The sequence below is a fragment of the Schistocerca serialis genome, chromosome 1 (assembly GCF_023864345.2).
Source record: "Schistocerca serialis cubense isolate TAMUIC-IGC-003099 chromosome 1, iqSchSeri2.2, whole genome shotgun sequence".
NCBI classification, from domain to species: domain Eukaryota; kingdom Metazoa; phylum Arthropoda; class Insecta; order Orthoptera; family Acrididae; genus Schistocerca; species Schistocerca serialis.
The window spans coordinates 827304559-827326978 of record NC_064638.1 but is presented as its reverse complement, the minus strand read 5'-3'; the positions used below and the strand labels follow the sequence as shown (position 1 = coordinate 827326978).

Sequence of the window (22420 nt, the reverse complement as noted above, 5' to 3'; positions counted from 1 at the left end):
CTCATCATGTGATGAGTAATGTTGCACCGACGGTTTATCTCTGTCACAAGATTCAATTGAAAAACTTTCCCTTGATCCATAATTAATGACCTTGGGGCACCGCGTTTTAATACAATGTCTTCCACGATGAATTTGGCTACCTTGGATGCTTCGGCTGTTTTCACGGCTTTTGTAATGGCATAGCGTGTCAGATAATCAGTGCAAACAATAATCCATCTATTGCTACTAGCAGACGTTGGAAATCATACGAGGAGGTCAATCCCAACACACTGGAAAGGTATTTCGGCTGGTGGAATTGGTATGAGTCGGCCGGGTGGTTTCTGAAGAACTGCCTTTCTTCTCTGGCACTCTTGACAGTGTGACACATAGTGGCGGACACTCCTAAATAAACCTGGCCAGAAAAATCTCTTGCAGATTCTATCGCATGTCTTAATAAATCCTAAATGTCCGGCCGCAGGTATGTCATGGAATTTCTGTAGAACATCTGAGCGCATGTGTTTAGGAATCACTGCTAGCCACCTCTTTCCAAACGGATCAAAGTTTTTCTTGCAAAGTAATCCATTAACTACCTTAAATTGTCCTTTCACACCCTCTGACCGATTTAAGGCAAGCATAATTTGAGATACCTTGGTGTCTTCCTTCTGCTCTTCAGAGAGATCCTGGAGTGCTGTGAGACAGTCACTATCTTCATCAAAGTCTTGATGGTCTTGCTCAGGGTTTCTTGAGAGACAGTCGGCATCTTGGTGGTTTCTTCCAGTTTTGTACAATGTGGTAATGTCATACTCTTGAAGACGTAGTGCCCACCTGGTGAGTCGTCCTGTTGGATCCTTTAGAACCGTCAACCAACAAAGTGAGTGATGGTCTGTAACAACTGTGAATGGCCTTCCATAGAGATACTGTCGAAATTTGCAGATGGTCCAGATCACAGCAAGACATTCTCTTTTTGTAGTTGAGTAGTTTCTCTCGGCTTTTGTTAGTGTCCTAGAAGCATAGGCTATAACCTTCTCTTTTCCATTCAAAATTTGCACCAGAACAGCACCGATCCCATAACCGCTGGCATCTATGTAGTTCTGTAGGTGCTCTCTCATCATGCAGACCAAGTACAGGGTCAGTCATTAGAGCTTTTTGCAGCATATCGAAAGAATCTTGTTGAACACCATCCCAAAAAAAATTTAGCATCAGATTTTAATAACTCTCGGAGTGGCCTTGCTTTGTTACAAAAGTCTTTGATAAAACGACGGTAGTAAGAACATAATCTGAGGAAGATTCTCACATCTCTAAAACTTTTAGGAATAGGAAATTCCATTATAGATCTCCCCTTTTCTGGGTCTGGCTGCACACTTTCGTTTGACACAAGGTGTCCAAGTATTTTGATTTCTTTTGATCCAAAAAGACACTTTCCTGGATTAAGTTTCAGTCCACCTTGTTGGAGACACTTAAGAATGGCCCTCAGTCTTTTTATATGTTCTTCAGATGTTTCTGAGAACACTATAAAGTCATCTAAGTAACAAAGACACAGTGTCCACTTCAGGTACCTTAGAAGATTATCCATCATCCATTCAAAAGTTGCTGGTGCATTACACATACCAAACAGCATCACCTTAAACTCATACAGGCCCTCAGGGGTTATGAATGCAGTTTTCTCAAGATCAGCCTTCCAGAATGAGATTTTCACTCTGCAGTGGAGTGTGCGCTGATATGAAACTTCCTGGCAGATTAAAACTGTGTGCCAGACCGAGACTCGAACTTGGGACCTTTGCCTTTCGCGGGCAAGTGCTCTTCCACCTGAGCTACCCAAGCACGACTCATGCCCCGTCCTCACAGCTTTACTTCTGCCAATACCTCGTCTCCTACCTTCCAAACTTTACAGAAGCTCTCCTGCGAAGGCAAAGGTCCCGAGTTCGAGTCTCGGTCCTGCACACAGTTTTAATCTGCTAGGAAGTTTCAAGATCAGCCTTATCTACTTTGATTTGCCAGTATCCTGAGTACATGTCCAAGGTTGAGAAAAACTTAGCCCCCTTCAGACAATCTAGTGTATCGTCAATTCATGGAAGAGTGTAAACATCCTTTTTAGTTATCTTATTGAGCTTCCTGTAATCAACACAAAAGTGCCAACTGCCATCCTTCTTCCTGACGAGGACCACTGGTGATGACAATGGGCTCTGCGAAGGCTGAATGATGTAGTTCTTCATCATTTTCTCTACTTTGTCGCAAATTATTCGACGTTATGTTGCTGACTCACGGCATGCTCTCTGGCTTATTGGTTGATGGTCTCCAGTGCTAATCCGGTGCTTCACCATCAGTTTGTCTAATTTACTCTTCACCTGTGGATTGAAGCATTCAGAGAACTCTTGAAGAATGGCAAGTACCTTCTTCTGTCGTTCCTTAGTGAAATCTGGTGATGGTTGATCTACAAGATCTTGTCTCATAGTGGCAGTGCTAATTTTGCCCACATACTCGGCATGAGAGGTTTCTATGACACTCGGCTGTTCTTCAATTAATGGCTCAGTGTTTGCTATGCACACTTGTCTTGGAAGGATCTGCGGTTCTCCACAATTCACCGAATCTGTTCTTAAATGAGATGACAGAGGCTCAGATGACCAAGTCAGTCTTCAGTGGTATGCTTCTCTTATAGTCCACTACAAGATCCATGGGTTGATGCATGGCATGACAAGTGACAGTTACCTTTGTAGTGCTGACTGCCAGGAATGATCACTTCATCCAGCACACATAGTCTCCGCACACTCGGATGGGCATTTTCCTGTCCACAGTATCTCATCTCGTCTAGCATAATCTTCAAGCGACCACAATCTATAATTGCCTGAGAAGCTTTCAAAAGGTTCCATCCGAGAATGACGTCATAACTACACTCTTGTAAGATAATGAATTCTAAGGGCTGTGTATGGCCACTTATACCCACATGAATGGTACATCTTCGTGTAGGTTTTACATATTTCCCACTAGCCACCTTCAGCAGAGATGTTTTATTATTGACGAATACGGTTTTCTGCAACTGACAATGGTACTTCTCTGAAATGACTGAATATGATGCTCCAGAGTCCACAAGAGCTTGGGCTGGTCGGCCATCCATGAGGATATCGACATAATTTCCTATCATTTTTGTAGTGACCGATGGCGGAGGATTTTTCTCTTCGGCGGCCTCACCTCCAAGGATGGTCGCACCCTTCAGTTTTCCAAGTTGCAGTGGCTAGGTAATCAGTTGGAGCTTCTAAAAGGCAATGGAGACCTAGATCCGCATGTTGGGGAGTGTCCTCTCCAGCAGCAAGCTTGCGGCGATGGTTACCTACGTCGTCTTGCACCCACATCTTCTTGTTCATCTACATCTACTTCCATACTCCGCAGGCCACCTGACGGTGTGTGGCGGAGGGTACCTTGAGTACCTCTATCGGCTCTCCCTTCTATTCCAGTCTCGTATTGCTTGTGGAAAGAAGGATTATTGGTATGCCTCTGTGTGGGCTCTAATCTCTCTGATTTTATCCTCATGGTCTCTTCGCGAGATATACGTAGGAGGGAGCAATATACGGCTTGACTCCTCGGTGAAGGTATGTTCTCTGATTTTATCCTCATGGTCTCTTCGCGAGATATACGTAGGAGGGAGCAATATACGGCTTGACTCCTCGGTGAAGGTATGTTCTCGGAACTTCAACAAAAGCCCATACCGAGCTACTGAGCGTCTCTCCTGCAGAGTCTTCCACTGGAGATCTATCATCTCCATAACACTTTCACGATACTAAATGATCCTGTAACGAAGCGCGCTGTTCTCCATTGGATCTTCTCTATCTCTTCTATCAACCCTATCTGGTACGGATCCCACACTGCTGAGTAGTATCCAAGCAGTGAGTGAACAAGCGTACTGTAACCTACTTCCTTTGTTTTCGGATTGCATTTCCGTAGTATTCTTCCAATGAATCTCAGTCTGGCATCTGCTTTACGGACAATCAACTTTATATGATCATTCCATTTTAAATCACTCCTAATGCGTACTCCCAGATAATTTATGGAATTAACTGCCTCCAGTTGCTGACCTGCTATATTGTAGCTAAATGATAAGGGATCTTTCTTTCTTTGTATTCACAGCACATTACACTTGTCTACATTGAGATTCAATTGCCATTCCCTGCACCATGCGTCAATTCGCTGCAGATCCTCCTGCATTTCAGTACAATTTTCCATTGTTACAACCACTTGATATACCACAGCATCATCCGCAAAAAGCCTCAGTGAACTTCCGATGTCATCCACAAGGTCATTTATGTATATTGTGAATAGCAATGGTCCTACAACACTCCCCTGCGGCACACCTGAAATCACTCTTACTTCAGAAGACTTCTCTCCATTGAGAATGACATGCTGTGTTCTGTTATCTAGGAACTCTTCAATCCAGTCACACAATTGGTCTGATAGTCCATATGCTTTTACTTTGTTCTCGTCATACCGGAGTTGACGGTGACTAAGATCGGTCTGCTGTATTCTGGTGCGGACGTCATCAAATATCCGCCATCTTTCTCAACAATAGCACACCAAATGTCCCAGTTGTCCACAGTGGAAACATACTGGTTGGTTATCCTGGGATCTCCAGATGCCATTCTTCCTTGGTGCCCAAACAGGTTCCTCATACGACATTGTAGGAACGTAACTCCGCTTGGGTCTTGACTTTTTCACTGTTTTAAAGGGAAATGAAGGGTGAGAGGTCGGGTTCAATGTCTGCTCCACTTCCTCCCTTATGACCTCTTGAAGTGTCTCGGTTTTTTTGCTTGCTGTGCAATCCAAATGCCTTCTGAACTTCCTCTCTCGCTATCTTATGGAGAACACTTGTGAAATCAGTTGCTTCCTCCATCACAGACGTCGGTACAACATTTGGAAGCCGTTCAAACTTCTTTCGTGTAATTGTTTTTTGATTCATTGTCCCGATATACTGGCACCATTTTATGAAGTTGTCTGCTGTTGAATCCTCCTACAGGAGTAGGGCTTGATACATATCCTCAGCAACACCCTTCATGAGATGTGCAACCTTACCTTCTTCCTCCTTTCTAGGATCCACTATTTTACACAGCTCCAAGATGTCTTGAATGTGGGATGCTGTTATGTCTCTTGGACACTGTGCCTTGCACTTAAATTTATCTTCAGCCTTGCACTTCTTCTATCATGTGTCACCAAAATACTTGCGCAGTTGTGCCTGGAATACTTCCCATCTTTTGAACTTCTCCTCGTTGTTCTCATACCATTGCTTGGTAGTGCCCTCCAAGTAGAAAAGATTCTTAGCCAAACACACGGTGTCATCCCATTTGTTAAATTTGGCTATATGCTCATATACCTTCAGCCACTTGTTTGGATCTTGGCCATCGTCACCAGAGAACCCGGAAGGATGTCTCATGTGGTGGCATACAGTTGCTGTCATTGTAACGTCCTCTTCTTCTTCTGACTCCGATAGATTGCAATCTGTTGAATATGGCTCAAACTCAGGTTTCTCGCCACATAAACAGCGGCTCTGTCGTGGCCTTATGGGAGCCACTGTGTGATCAATAATGTGTGCTATCACAAGTTCCAATACCCGGCACCTCCACCAGAATAACTTCATGTAGAAGAAGGTGTAATTAGATGAGTGACGAACCCTAACTTCACTTAACGAAGGTTTATTCAGCACTTACACATACAAGAGTGCAGAGCACACTGCCTCCAGCCAGAACGCATATAGTGTATATATATGGCTACAGAACATCACACTAAAATGGTTCTTGACATTTGTGGACACTTCTAGAATGTACTCGAACCGAATATAGAAATTAAAATTGTACAGTCCAAATGAGTTTTGAACTCTCGACCCTCCATGCAACATTTTAGCTTCATAAGCACTACACCACGGTGCAGCTCAGCTTCTTCTGCGACAATATTATAAAAAGGATAGATTGCTACTCACCATATAGCGGAGATGTTCAGTCAAAGACAGGCATAACAAAAATAATATTACACATATAAGCTTTCCACCTGAAGGCCTTCTTCTGAAATGGACAAAACACACACACACACACACACACACACACACAAATGCAGCTCACATGCACATGGCCACTGTTTAAGTCTGGCCCCGGCAGCCAGAGACAGAGAGACAGTGGTTGTGTGTGTGAGCTGCATTTGCATGAATGTGTGTGTGTGTGTGTGTGTGTGTGTGTGTGTGTGTGTGTGTTGCCTATTTTGGGAAAAGGCCTTCTGGCTGAAAGCTTATGTGTTTAGTAGTCTTTTTATTGCACATGTCTGCAACTCAACATCTCTGCCATACAATGAGTAGCAGTCTCTCCTTTTCATAATGTTGTCCTTGTGATCTAGTTAGATAACAAGCTAAAAATTGAGTCAACACAGAGATAAAGGAATCAAGAAGCTCAGTTCAGTGTGTTTTGCCCTAAGAAGCTTATATCATTGTGTTGACCTGAAGACAGAGGTATTGGCTTATTTTTCATAATTTTTCTCCCTCTTGTTTCATGGAATTATCTTCGGGGGCAGTGCACCTAAAGTAAATAAACTGTTTATTCAGTGAACAGTAAGAAAATTGTCTAAGGATCTTGGAAATCTTAAATACATACTCCCCAACATATTTATTCTTTAATAGTTTTGTTGCTGTCAGTAAAAATGAGCTTGAGTTGAACTGTGATTTACAGAATCACAAAATGAAATGCAAAACTAATTTTCAGTATTCAACACTCTTCTATCTAATATAAAGCAATCAATTGGGAATTCCTACTGATCACTATTAAAGTTAAAGCATATCTCATTTGCTACTCTTTCTACAAATCATCTGAATATTTAGATTCAAGGACTGAAAATTTCTGTCAGCTACATGACAATTAGAAGTGTTCATTCTATAACTGCTTGACAAGTAGTCAAGTACTGTATGTAGGACTCAGGATAAGTGTTACTAGCAAGAATTTAGTGTAACTGAGCGTGCAGTAGCTTGTTTCAAAATGGCAATTTTCAATCTAATTTACTTAATTAAATTTAGCTGACGTAATCATGAATAGCATGAAGTAGTGTAGTGACAGTTTATTGTTGATACGGTATATAGCTTGCCTTTTGTTAATGTATGCCTTGACTCATTCCACAGCCTTGAAGTTTGTCTTGCCTGATGGGATCTATGGAATACAATAAATGAACGTATGTATGTATGTGTCTTTAATACAACAGTTCTCACTATACCCATCACTGTTGACCATTTCTGATTCTCCTGCCTTTGGGGATCGTTTGTTACCCAAGGGTATCAAGTGCTCTGAATCTGTACTGATTTATCCATCTTTGTGTTAGGACAACTTACGAAATGGTTCTTGATTCTTATTAAGAGGAATTTAATTTGGTAGATACAGGTTGAAAAATATTGTACCTCTTTTTACATTTCAGTCAGCGATGAAGCACACGAGCGCCCTTCAAAAAAAGACTTACTGATTGGTAAAAGGAAAGATAAGAAAGACTCAAAAAAAGACAGAGGATATGCAGCACTGGAAGGAGAAAGTTCACCTGAAGAGGATCCTGAGATAAAGTAATTCATTTTGCATTTGGAAAATTTTTTTTTTTTAAATATTTGATTGTTTTGTGTGATGAACCTTGTAAATTTACAGAAGCATTCTAATAACTTCAAATTTATCTTCTGGAAACATGTTCGATGTATTACTTTTAACCAAAGAATTTTATTTAGACAGACAATTCTGCTGCTGTAGCTCTCACATTTTAAATCAGATGGTGTTGCTGGAATTCTGCAGAAAATAGTTATTAATAGTGGCACCTGTATAACTATACACTCTGATGAAGGCAATAAAAATAGGTCATGTGGTCACTTTGTGAATCAATTTTGACCAATATAGGATTTCCCTTCCTGTCATATCTGGGAATGCTTAAACAATTTCACATTTGAGAGACCGACCCAGGGGTGAAGAGGATGAAGACAAAATAATTAATTCTTGGCTTTGTTCTTTGCTCAGACATTCATTGTGATTATTTTCAATTCATTAAGAGACTCCTTCAGTTGAATACTGTTGAACGCTAACTAAAAAATTTGACTTTTTGCATCACTATTGGAGAATTGCAAATAAGCACTCCAGTCAGCAATTTTCCAAATAAGCTACTATCTCTTAGACATTTTACAGTAATGATTTTCTCACTTCATGGTGCACCACACACAGTTTCAGTGAAACATTCTTATGGTTAGTTTCCCATCAATTAAAATTTATTGTCGTAGTGTAATCTGTACCATCAACTCTCATTGCAAAGTAGGAGAGCCAGAAAAACACTAGCCACAGGATCAGATTCTGATTTATTATGTAGAAGTATGCTCATTCAGTCAGACATGCCTATTTCAATCTCTGGAGAGATAGGTCTACAGTATTATACATGCATCAATAATTGTTGTGCCAAAATAAAGTAGAATTCATTTTAACAATAAAGTTAAATGCAGTCAAATACTCGTGCAAAATCTTCTATGTCAAAACTGGTTTTGATTGATAAGTTATTTACAATGGCTCTATAGAAATTAATAAGAAACATGGATAATTATTGGTCTAAGGCTTGTCAGAATATCCAGACCAAGTGAACTGACACAGAGGTGAAATTTTTTTTTTTTTTTTTTTTTTTTTTCATGTCTGGTGCCAGAGCCAAGGATTTATTGAAACACAGTTCCATTTCCCACTTTAGCTTTATTATGGTTGTTGTTGCTGTGTTCTTCAGTCCTGAGACTGGTTTGGTGCAGCTCTCCATGCTACTCTGTCCTGTGGAAGCTTCTTTATCTCCCAGTACCTACTGCAGCCTACATCCTTCTGAATCTGCTTAGTGTATTCATCTCTCGGTCTCCCTCTACGATTTTTACCCTCCACGCTGCCCTCCAATACTAAATTGGTGATCCCTCGATGTCTCAGAACATGTCCTACCAACCGATCCCTTCTTCTAGTCAAGTTGTGCCACAAGCTCCTCGTCTCCCCAATTCTATTCAATACCTCCTCATTAGTTATGTGATCTACCCATCTAATCTTCAGCATTCTTCTGTAGCACCACATTTCGAAAGCTTCTATTCTCTTCTTTTCTAAGCTATTTATCGTCCACGTTTCACTTCCATACGTGGCTACACTCCATACAAATACTTTCAGAAACGACTTCCTGACATTTAAATCTATACTCAATGTTAACAAATTTTTATTCTTCAGAAACGCTTTCCTTGCCATTTCCAGTCTACAGTTTATATCCTCTCTACTTCGACCATCATCAGTTATTTTGCTCCCCAAATAGCAAAACTCCCTTACTACTTTAAGTGTCTCATTTCCTAATCTAATTCCCTCAGCGTCACCAGACTTAATTCGACTACATTCCATTATCCTCGTTTTGCTTTTATTGATGTTCATCTTATATCCTCCTTTCAAGACACAGTCCATTCCGTTTAACTGCTCTTCCAAGTCCTTTGCTGTCTCTGACAGAATTACAATGTCATCAGGGAACCTCAAAGTTTTTATTTCTTCTCCATGGATTTTAATACCTACTCCGAACTTTTCTTTTGTTTCCTTTATTTCTTGCTCAATATGCAGATTGAATAACATCGGGGAGGGGCTACAACCCTGTCTCACTCCCTTCCCAACCACTGCTTCCCTTTCGTGTCCCTCGACTCTTGTAACTGCCATCTGCTTTCTGTACAAATTGTAAATAGTCTTTCGCTCTCTGTATTTTACCCCTGCCACCTTCAGAATTTGAAAGAGAGTATTCCAATCAACATTGTCAAAAGCTTTCTCTAAGTCTACAAATGCTAGAAACGTAGGTTTGCCTTTCCTTAATCTAGCTTCTAAGATAAGTCGTAGGGTCAGTATTGCCTCACGTGTTCCAACATTTCTACGGAATCCAAACTGATCTTCCCCGAGGTCAGCTTCTATCAGTTTTTCCATTCGTCTGTAAAGAATTCGCGTTAGTATTTTGCAGCTGTGACATATTAAACTGATAGTTCGGTAATTTTCACATCTGTCAACACCTGTTTTTTGTTTTTTGTTTTTTGGATTGGGATTATTATATTCTTCTTGAAGTCTGAGGGTATTTCGCCTGTCTCATACATCTTGCTCACCAGATGGTAGAGTTTTGTCAGAACTGGCTCTCCCATGGCTGTCAGTAGTTCTAAGGAATGTTGTCTACTCCGGGGGCCTTGTTTTGACTCAGGTCATTCAGTGCTCTGTCAAACTCTTCACGCAATATCATATCTCCCATTTCATCTTCATCTACATCCTCTTCTGTTTCCATAATATTGTCCTCCAGTACATCACCCTTGTATAGACCCTCTATATACTCCTTCCACCTTTCTGCTTTCCCTTCTTTGCTTAGAACTGGGTTTCCATCAAAGCTCTTGATATTCATGCAAGTGGTTCTCCTTTCTCCAAAGGTCTCTTTTTAATTTTCCTGCAGGCAGTGTCTATCTTACCCCTAGAGAGATAAACCTCTACATCATTACATTTGCCATCTAGCCATCCCTGCTTAGCCATTTTGCACTTCCTGTCGATCTAATTTTTGAGACGTTTGTATTCCTTTTTGCCCGTTTCATTTACTGCATTTTTATATTTTCTCCTTTCATCAATTAAATTCAATATTTCTTCTGTTACCCAAGGATTTCTATTAGCCCTCATCTTTTTACCTATTTGATCCTCTGATGCCTTCACTATTTCATCCCTCAAAGCTACCCATTCTTCTTTTACTGTATTTCTTTCCCCCATTCCTGTCAGTTGTTCCCTTATGCTCTCCCTGAAGCTCTGTACAACCTCTGGTTCTTTCTGTTTATCCAGGTCCCATCTCCTTAAATTCCCACCTTTTTGCAGTTTCTTCAGTTTTAATCTACAGTTCATAACCAATAGATTGTGGTTAGAGTCCACATCTGCCCCTGGAACTGTCTTACAGTTTAAAACCTGGTTCCTAAATCTCTGTCTTACCATTATATAATCTATCTGATACCTACTAGTATCTCTAGGGTTCTTCCATGTATACAACCTTCTTTCATGATTCTTAAACCAAGTGTTAGCTATGATTAAGTTATGCTCTGCGCAAAATTCTACCAGGCGGTTTCCTCTTTCATTTCTTACCCCCAAGCCATATTCACCTACTATGTTTCCTTCTCTCCCTTTTCCTACTCTCGAATTCCAGTCACCCATGACTATTAAATTTTCGTCTCCCTTCACTACCTGAATAATTTCTTTTATCTCATCATACATTTCATTAATTTCTTCATCATCTGCAGAGCTAGTTGGCATATAAACTTGTACTACTGTGGTAGGCATGGGCTTCGTGTTTATCTTGGCCACAATAATGCGTTCACTATGCTGTTTGTAGTAGCTTACCTGCACTCCTATTTTTTTTATTCATTATTAAACCTACTCCTGCATTACCCCTATTTGATTCCAAATTTATAACCCTGTATTAACTTGACCAAAAGTCTTGTTCCTCCTGCCACCGAACTTCACTAATTCCCACTATTTCTAACTTTAACCTATCCATTTCCCTTTTTAAATTTTCTAACCTACCTGCCCGATTAAGGGATCTGACATTCCACGCTCCGATCCGTAGAACGCCAGTTTTCTTTCTCCTGATAACAACGTCCTGTTGAGTAGTCCCCACCGGGAGATCCGAATGGGGGACTATTTTACCTCCGGAATATTTTACCCAAGAGGACGCCATCATCATTTAATCATCCAGGAAAGCTGCATGTCCTCGGGAAAAATTACGGCTGTAGTTTCCCCTTGCTTTCAGCCGTTCGCAGTACCAGAACAGCAAGGCCATTTTGGTTAGTGTTACAAGGCCAGATCAGTCAATCATCCAGACTGTTGCCCCTGCAACTACTGAAAAGGCTGCTGACCCTCTTCAGGAACCACACGTTTGTCTGGCCTCTCAACAGATACCCCTCCGTTGTGGCTGCACCTACGGTACGGCTATCTGTATCATTGAGGCACGCAAGCCTCCCCACCAACGGCAAGGTCCATGGTTCATGGGGGTGTAACAATTATTTATTTCACATTGCATGTGAAAAGAACACCCACTTATAATGATGGTAACTTTTATTTAGCAAATCAATAGGAACACAACTTGACAAGAATAAACTTATCATACAGTGAACAAACAACTCCCTACTACCCACCACCCTCTCCTGCCCTCCCCTTCCTCTTGTCCCCATACCCACCCCCACTGATAATAGTGTGGAGCACTTGGGATGTATTGAACCTTGCTTGTCATCTGGGTCTTTTGTGGTCAATTGATTCTGACACTCGTGCAGTTGTAGGAGTGGCTGAACACTTGGCCATTGTTTGGCAGCTGGGGATTGAACCTGTAGTGGAGGTCTGCATGGGTGTGTCAGGGCATTGTGTAACCTTGGTCGTCAGCATGCTGTTCAAAGGAGTCAATGGTATGACCCACGCCAGCACTCTTTCAACAGATATTTTGCTACATTTGCCATTTTGCAAACTCCAAAATGTCATACCCGCATTCCAACACTTGTTAAGGCCCAGTGTATGGGGGCTGAACTACATCGCTGCATAGCATGACATGGGAGCAGTCCACTAATGCCCTGGGTGTTTGCTGAGGCACGAAGCAGGTGGCCGACATCCTCCTGAATCTGCTGTACCAGCAGTGATAGTTCCGCCTGGTATTGCACTGGTGCAGGTGTCAGGTAGTCCGCTGCTATCATTAATGGGCCTCCATATACCATTTTAGCAACCAATGTCCGAATTATAAAGCCTCCATAGTCCTAAAAGAGCCAGAGGAAGTGCTTCCATTCACTTCTCTTCATGACACATGAAGACAGCCTATAAAATCTATGCCACCCTTCAACCATTCGTTTCTGGCAGGATGATAACTTTTAATTTGCTGGTGTTGGACAGCATACAGTTTAGACAATTTGTTGAACAGATTGGACACAAATTCCCGGCCCTGGTATGTTATAATATGAAGAGGACAGATGAAGCATGCTAACCAGTTTGTGATGAATGTTTTAACAGTTGTCTCAGCAGTCATTTCTGTCACTGGTATAGTTTCTGCCCATCTTGTGCATCTGTCAACTGCCATGAGGAGGTACTTTTAACCTTCTAAAGAGGTCAGAAGGCCAACGATGTCGATGTATATGTGACTGAACCTCACTGGAGACACAGGTAAGTGTCCAATATCTGCATGAACATGGCATCCCACCTTGCAGCACTGGCATTGATTACGCACATGAGCCTACATCTGAACATATTTTTTCACTGATAGCCATTTGAAACAGTTAGTTAACCCTTTTGCGGTTATGAGGGCTGAGTGTCTTCCCTGCCTGGCTGGCTTCAAGAGTGAACATGTTGTGTACCTTTCAGGGGGGGGGGGGGGGGAAGGGAGGGGGGGGGGGGGGCTGATCAGCCAATGACCACTGCTGCCTATGGCAAGGAACACTACTGTCAGCTAATTGTAAGTTCCAGCACATATAGAACCAATATTCGATAATACACTTTATAGTATCAGTATTAAACTGGAAGGTCTTAGTGGTATCAGTTTCTGATAACCACGAAAGAGAGCATCAAAACTAGCTCATGCTTTATTAGTCATTTATCATGAACTGAGGAAATAGTATCCTAGAAAAATGATAAAAACTTTATTCTGCTTACTGAAAAATTCTGTAACTTGAGATTCACACTACCAGTATTTTTGCCTTTAACTCAATGTAATTTCATAAACATCGGACAAATACGTTTCAAGATATATAGTTTTATAAGTGAGCAGATCATAGGAAAGATGCCCAAAACTTAGAAAAACAATTCTTAATCTAATTGTAAATAAATAATGATAATTGAACTTCAGAAGCAAATTGTCTTGTATAGCCTGATGCCAAATTAAACAAGGAAAATTTTGATATAACTTAATTTGCAATAAGCCTATTTGTTCATTTGTAATTAAAGCCTAAGCTTGATTCTCTAATAAAATTTCAAAAATATGATTCTACCTGCTTCCTGCTCACTGTTTTCTCTTTCTGTTTGTCATGTTCTGCTTTAGTTTTATGGTTTCCCATCCTTATTTTTTATGCTGGCTTTCGACTGCCATTGACTTTGAATTAAAAACCTGTTTTTTGTTTTCTTCCCCCATTTTGCTTATTTTTACTTTCTTTTTCCTGATACATACGTTACTGGAAGCACCTAATATTTCCTTAATGTGTCATATTTTTCAAAACTTGGAGTCATGCAAAGGGCAACATCACACTTTTTGCACCTTATGTGTGTCATTTTCCACTGTGAATTGGCAGCACATACTACACAGCCTTTCAGGGGAATCTCCTCTTTCTCCAAGGAATGATGGATAATGTACTTGTATATTTTTCAATCAAAATGGAGTTTCTTGCTTTGCTGTCTGTGGGATCCCAATTTACATGTTTGTCCATGAAATTTATCCAGCAGCTGGCAGGTTAGTTCCAACTGTAATTTTGCCAGTGGTGTTTTCTGTTTCTTTTTAATTTCAAAAATTGTTTTTGGATTTAGCACACACAAGCCAGTGAACTGGAAGGAGGCCTTCTTGTACCACTTCATTGTCCTTCGAATGCACTGTACAGAACTTAACATCATGTCTGGTTTATCAACATTGACTTATTGTAGCTCACCACACAAGTCAGTTTCAGTTTATTTTGCCCCTTTTATGTTCCTTCTTCTCAGTTTCGACAAACTCTGATCAATTTATGATTTAAAGCATTCAGATTTCTTTGTTGTCCATCCACTTTAGAGCCAACAATATTCCGCAGGACTTAAACTGCGTTTTCCCTTTTTGCAGTTCATCATGCAGCAAGGGCAAATACCTCCTGTTTTTGCATACTGTTCCACTATCATTTGTACATTTGTCATAGAACCATAGGAATAATTTGGGGCTCAAAAACCACTTGTCTAAACAAATGGAATGATCTTTGTTGAGGTATGGCAATAACAAACTCATGACAATGTCACCTTATTTTCCCCAGTTAACATTTCCAGATTCTATTTCCATGGTGGCACCAGTGTAGACAATATAGTCTATAATATAATTAGCTTGTATGTCACAAAGAACAAAAATTTTAGTAACCAAAGTCTACATTTCTTTGGTGTATACTGTTTAAATTGCAGCCATCCTTTGAAAAGTAGCAGATATTCATCCACTACTATGTTTTCAAAGGGGCCATGGCCTCATGGAGGTATTTTGTTGTGTGCTCTACAATGAGCTGTATTTTCACAGGAATATTGTCACTAAAGTGCAATAAAGACAGAATCAGTTTGTACTTGTTCCTGGACATTAAGTGTAAAAATATTGATGTTTGAAGCGAAAAATTTGTTTGACCAGTATTCATTCACTTATAATGTTTTAGTTCTGGTATAAGCAGGGAACATGCCAAGAAGCAATAAAATTCTTCTGGCTCCATATGCTTCCTTTGTGCTAAGTGGCTGGGTACTGTCATCATTTGTTTGGTAAGAAAACTATAATAATTATTTATCTCTTTACAAATCGCAGAAACAAATTCAAATGATAAAAGTTTTAAAAAATCTGAATGACTTACTGAATCTACATCTACACTCTGCAAACCGTGAGGTGCATGGCAGAGGGTATGTCACATTGCACTAGTTATTAGGGTTTCTTCCTGTTCCATTCACATACAGAGCATGGGAAGAACAATTGTTTGAACACTCCTGTGTGTACTGTAGTTATTCTAATCTTATCCTCACGATCCCTGTGTGAGTGATACATAGGGGGTTGCAGTACATCCCTAGAGTAATCATTTAGAGCCGGTTCTTGAAACTTTGTTAACAGCCTTTCTCAGGATAGTTCATGTCTGTCTTCAAGAGTCTGTGAGTTCAGTTTCACCAGTATCTCAATGACAATTTCCCAAGGATAAAAAAACGATTCATGGTGTGACCACTCATGCTGCCCTTCTCTGTATACATTCAATATCACCTATTAGTCCTATATGGTACAGGTCCCACACACTTCAGCAATATTGTAGGATGGGTTGCACAAGTGATTTGTAAGCAATCTCTTTTGTTGACTGGTTCCACTTTCCCAGTATTCTACCAATAAACTGAAGTCTACCACCTGCTTTACCCATGACTAAAACTATGTGATCGTTCCATTTCATATCCCTATGTAGTGTTACACCCAGGTATTTGCATGAGTTAGCTGATTCCTACTGTGTTTACATAGGTACTATGATTTTTCATATTATGAAGTACAAAATCTACATTTCTGAACATTTAGAGCAAGTTGCCAATGTTAAAATCTTATCAAGATCTGACTGAATATTTATGCAACTTCTCTCAGGTAGTACTTTGTTGTAGATAGCTGCATCATCTGCAAAAAGCCTGAGTTTACTATTAATATTGTCTGCAAGGTCATTAACAAACAACATGAATAGTAAGGTTCCTAACACACTTCCATGGGGCTCATTCGAAGTTACTTTTACATCTGACGATGACTCCCCATGTAAGATAACATGCGTGTCCTCCCCACCAAAAAGTTCTCAGTCCTGTCACAAATTTCACTTGATTGTACTTTTGACTTCTGAAAAAGTTTCTTGTGGTGCTGAAGAATCAGCAGTATATCCAAACACACCCAAATCTTAGTCCAAAGAAAGGTTCAAAGTATCCCTACCATCTTAGTCACTACTGTTCTTGAGGATTTCCATGATTTCCTTGTCTGATAAATTACATTCCAGCATCTCAAAGACAATATAGGCAAACATAGTCTCACCAAACGTGGAAAAAGAACTACCCCAATGCACAACTGATAAGCGGAAAAGGCCCCAGAAGCAGGTAAAAGCTGTAGCGCTATCTTAATATGAAATAATGACAGCACTGGCAGGTATGTTGAAATGCGGACAAAAGTGAGTCACCATTATGTTGTGTTTGTTTACGTGCTCCTGCCCTTAGCCATCAGGTCTCTCTACTTGTCTGGTGTAAATGAAGGTCTGTAGACGTCTGGACATTCTTCCATTCACGTGTACGTGTACACCCTTAGCTATCTAGGCGTTCTACCTGCTGGACATACGTATATGCCCGTAGTAGTGAAATGGTTAATAACTTAGTTGTGGCATTTGCTGATGGATGTGTCAGGTTGTGGATGCTGTCGAATGTCACTTTGTGAAACTGCAGTGAAATGTATATCCATGGCTTCCGTTGTCAGATACCCCACCTTATTTTGGAAATGCTACCTGACACCTTGTTTTGCTTGAGACTCAATCCCATGGAGTTGCTGTTAATCTGTTGATTCAGCTGGACAACATCATTGTAGTTCAAGATGTTAACCACACTGGAAATACAAGAAAAGCAGTCTGTGACTATGTGTCTGTACCTTTAATATGCTGTTATGTCCATGGTAAGTGTGGTAAATAGAACTCAATTCAGTGTGCCTGAATTGTTGAGGGTAGCACCTACTACTGGTGTTTTGAAAGGCTGGTGTGATTGGTTTGCTGTATGTATAGCTCCTCAATGGCCAGGCTAGAATTTGAGGGCAAAAATGTCTCATAGTCTCTTATATCATAAACAGGTTTCTATCATTTGTACTAGGTGAAACTTGTTTGGGGGAGGGAACAATTTATGGCTGTCAGTAGTTGCTGACTTTACAGTGAATAGCAGCATCAAGTGCATTTTGGCTGGCGTCCACAACAATAGCCAGTGGCTACATGGTACAGAGTGGGCAAGTAGCACTGCTTCTGCAATATTCATGTGTAGATCACAGAAAGCCATGTCCATTTACGGAGTCCATTTGAGTATTCATTTGCCCTTGGTATTGTGATTAGAAAGTGCATTTGTTAGAGGTACTGTCACTGGAAAGTGATGGCAATAAAAATTCACAATGCCCAGAAAAACCTTAATTATTGGTAATCAGTTGGCTTCAGCAGGTCTCATGAAATAAACAACTTTCCAGTTAATGACAAGTACCATCAGATGTTACCCTGTGGTCAAGGAAGGTTACTTTTGCCAGTGATGCAGTTGTCTTCATTTAATACAATTCCATAATTATATAGTCTCTGTCATACTTCATAAACATATCTCCATGTAAATGAGTGTCAGGAGAGAATACCAAGATATCGTCTAAATATGCCAAATAAAATTCCAATCCTGCAAAACTTCATCAATGAAATGTTTCCAAGTTTGAGCTGCATTTTTGAGTCTGAATGGCATAAACAAGAATTCAAAAAGGTACATCAAAAGGTGCTATCTGAATTTGATTTTAAGCCTTGCGGCAGTCCAGGAGTGTGAAAACCTTGATTATCCAAAGCATATGTGAATTCTTGAATATTAGGTATGGTTTACCTCTGCCGGACATTTCCACTATTCAACCTTCGGTAATTGCCACCGGGAAGCCATGAGCCATCCTTCTTGTGAACCAGGTGTAAAAGAGATGTTCTCAGATTGTCTGAATGACATATAACTCCTAATTGAAGCATTTCCTCAAATATTGCTTTAGTTTTTGTTAGGCATTATGGTGCGATCCTATGGACACTTTATGAAACAGATGAACCTGGCATTGTGCATATATAGTGCACGGTATTGTGCTTAATGCCACCCTGTTTCATAAACCTCTGTGACACCAACAAAAACTCCACAGTGTGCACAATGTTACTGTTGTGGAAGAGCTGTGTATTTATAGTGTTGTCTGTTCTTACCATGCCACCCACAGAACAGTCCTGAGTTCCCATTGCTTTGCATCATCAATCCTGTATATTAAACAAGCAGTCGTAAAATTCACCATAAGTGCGAAATTTGGAAGGAAAGCAGCAGCTGTCATGTGCCGATTGACGTCTGCAGTCACAAACATCTACCCAAAATAGCCAGTGAAACCTATATCATCATCAAGTTCTTGCTGCCATGAGTGAGGGTAATAGAGTTGTGTACAGCCATTAAATGTAGAGATTTATCATACATTACCATGGCTGTGGGCCAGGCAGGGAGCATTCTGACCTCTGGGTCAGTGCTGATTAAAAAACCCAAACCAGAAATTTCATCAGAAATATGTATGTGCCATGACACTGTATTCGACACCAAAGTTTGTAGTGACAGTCCTTTCAGCAAGTGCTGTACGCTATAAATAACATATTTGCCACTGCACTGTTGTCTGTGTGTGGTTGCGAGTCAACATTCTTTTTGTTGTCAGGACTGTTTGTAGGTGTATAATCTGTCATGCCTATTCCAGGTTAAAGGCGCTTCAGTCTGGAACCGCGCGACTGCTACAGTCGCAGGTTCGAATCCTGCCTCTGGCATGGATGTGTGTGATGTCCATAGGTTAGTTAGATTTAAGTAGTTCTAAGTTCTAGGGGACTGATGACCTTAGATGTTAAGTCCCATAATGCTCAGAGCCATTTTTGAACCTATTCTAGGTTGCCCTTGCTGTTTAGCTAGTCACGTGGCACTGTGCACCTCACAACTTGAGACCCAAAACATCTGTGATACCAGCCACTGTTAGCAGAGCTAGCTTGGACTTGGCTGCAATATTTAGACTGAGGAATAGAACAACATCATAAATGTGACCTCTTGTTTGGGGCCAAATGTAACTGTAATTCTAAAAACATCTTGGCCTTTGTGTCAACCCTGACACTTAAATTTTGGAGTACTTTGGCTGTGCTCTCCAAGTGTCGGTATGAAGTGGTGGTGCAGTTAGGCATTGTGTCTTTGGGTGAGGTTAGCTTTTGTCAGTTATATTCAGCTGGAACTGTGGTAGTTGCTGATGTTACTGCCACTAGGGCAGTCAAATCTAGCATTTCATGTACCCTATCGAGAACTTCCAGTACTGTATGTAAAGATTGTCTGTCATGCACTATTGCAGGTGACTGCACTTGTGGAGGCAGCTGTTGTTGCCAAACATAGTATGTATCTGTCACCAAAATTCTGATGGATTTTTGTCACCATGTTTTTCATGATCAGCACTTGTTTAAGCTTTTCATCAGGTAATGCCTCAGGTAACTAAAGCCATTTTGAGAGTAAGGTAGGCTCGTTGGTGAGATGGTTGCAACATAATGTCCAAAACTAAAGTGATTGCTTTCTGATATAGGTTACTGATTGCCAGTGTAAACTGCTCATGATCTTCCATTATTTGCTGATGTGTAAAAGTGTTCTGCATAATTTTGAACTGTATTTCAAGTTGTGTGGGCATAAACAAATGAGTTCACAATTGAAATTGTGGTGTGGAAGGAAAATAATAGTGAAAAGTTCTTAGTTTCTTTTGTGACCTCACCAGTGGATTTCACAATGGAGGCAGACAAGCTGGTGTGGGTAATGTAGTGAGATAGTGCAGAAACGTGTCATGGAGGGTTGAACGCAACATGTACTATGGGCAGACCTGCTGGTGGAGGTGTTTACCTGCGGGTGGTAGTAGGCTGGGTGGACCAGTGCTTACTCAGTTTGACCACATCTAGTATATTGAGCCATGTGTTGTACTGAGTACTTCGCTATCCATGCCAGCCACGTGCTGAGTTCTTTCTGGGCTTGTCCATACAAGCTTGCAGACTCTGGTTTCCACACACTGACTTGCACAGTGAATTTGTTTCCCTCTCCCAGGGTTCTGTTCTCCGACTATTATTGAGTCACCATCAAATTATGAAGTATTCACACCAACCGTGTAGTGAAGCAGTGTTGTCATACCTGTGCAGATTCTAAAGTGACAAAAAAAGAAATTCTTATGTGGCTGATACCCGTATACTTTTCCCCTTTTCCTAGGGTTCACTTCAGTCTCCATGGACCCTGCAATTCTGCAATGCAGGCAAAAACATTTGTGCGTACAGACGCAGCAGCAGCAGCAGCTACAAGTGCTGATAACTGGGAATGCAGACTTGGCTCACATCCTTGCCTCACTGTTATGTTTTCTGCACCAACCCTGATTCTGTTTGTTGCTTTTGATGAGTCAAGAAGAAGGTGGGAGAATTAACTGCACAGGCACTTGCTGTACTATCAGGTAATGTGTATCATCAATCCAGTTGACAAGACTGGCTTCTTGTTGTCCAGCAGTGCAGGTTTATAAGAAGTTGACCAATATTTGAAGTCTCTAATGAGCCCGAGAACCTTCCCCATGATGAGCTTTGTTGGTTACTTATGCAGTATTTTGGATATCGAACCCATGTCGTGGTAGTGTGGCTGCAGTTTAACCAGCACCACAAGCACCCTGGGCAGTTGTATGTGGCCTGGATTGCTGATCTGCAGGGCCTCTCATGCAAGGGCCATTTTGAGTGTCCCAAAAGTGCTATCTCTTATACATATTTACTAATTCAGGATGTGACTGTCAATTTGGATCCTGATTACAAGGTTCAGACTAGGGCACTGACCTTTTCCAACCCTTCCTTGGCTGGCGTTGCCCAAATTGCAGAGTCACATGAGCTTATTATAGTGACGATGGACATCCTTTCTAATAATTGGCAAGTGGCTCAATTGGGTGTGTGGGTGTGCATGATGAACAGTTCCTGGTGCCCCACAGGATAGCCTGGGCAGTCTCACCTCGTGTCTAGTTGTCATATGCTCATGCTGTTAGATGATTCCAGTGCATTGGCATGATCTTGCTGCCCATCCTTGCCTGTGCCTATGTCAGTGAATTAGTGCTGCTCATAGCATCGTAATTCCCACCACTGGCATTTTGTGGGTCCTCAGTATTGTTTTTCTTCAGCTCATTGGACGAGCCAGTGTTCATACTCCAATTTCATTTAGTGCACATTCACTGTACCTGTTCACACATGATGGCGACATGTAGGGTATGCCAGCAGGTAGTTAATTTGACAATTGTTTGTGATCATTGATGAGCCATGAGTCAGTCATCAAATGCTCCAGTGTTTTCATTGGATTATGGGGCTCTCTCCGATGCCCTGCACATGTTGCCCTGGCAAATTGTGCTGATGTTGGTAGTGGATGGGTGGTTGGTCAAATTTCAGGCAGATATGGGAGCAATGGCCAACCTAATTAACTTAGATATGTTCAAGCTCTTGGGGTGCCTGGAGTTCCAATGTCTGCTCTGTCTGGTTGTGTCTTATAGTAAACGGTGCTTTCCTTTGTGGGGGCTGTTCTCCATCTCCATGCTTTATAATAATGTGGGATGGCAATTTACCCTGCTAGTCATCAATTCACCATTGATGCAAAATATCTAGCGGCTTGACGCATTTTCTCATTTTTACTTGCAGGTGATAGACAAAGTGCATTTGTTGTCTCAGTCCATTCTTTTTCAAGATGCGGACTGCTTTCTGTGGATATAAAGCCAGTGGTTTGGGAATATCTTGGGCTGAGCAGAAAATTTTGATGCATGTTTCTCTTAAGCCATTGGCAATACCCAAATTTTGTCAGTCCCACCCCATTCCCTTTACCATGCAAGACAAACTAAAGGCTGAGTTGCAGTATTGGCATGATTAGGGTGTTGTGGATGGGGTACAATGGAGGTAGAAGAGCTGGCATAGTTATCA

General features: G+C 41.0%; 1 protein-coding gene across 2 annotated transcripts in view; it reads left to right on the top strand.

Annotated features, from left to right (window-relative positions):
• The window catches only part of LOC126484606 (ralA-binding protein 1), a 124660-nt gene that overhangs the window by 18949 nt on the left and 83291 nt on the right, over window positions 1-22420 (top strand). For both annotated transcript variants that reach the window (XM_050108185.1, XM_050108194.1), the window contains exon 3: window positions 7408-7546. In XM_050108185.1, coding sequence (XP_049964142.1) covers window positions 7408-7546 — 139 coding nt within the window. The remainder of the gene's footprint in view (window positions 1-7407; window positions 7547-22420) is intronic.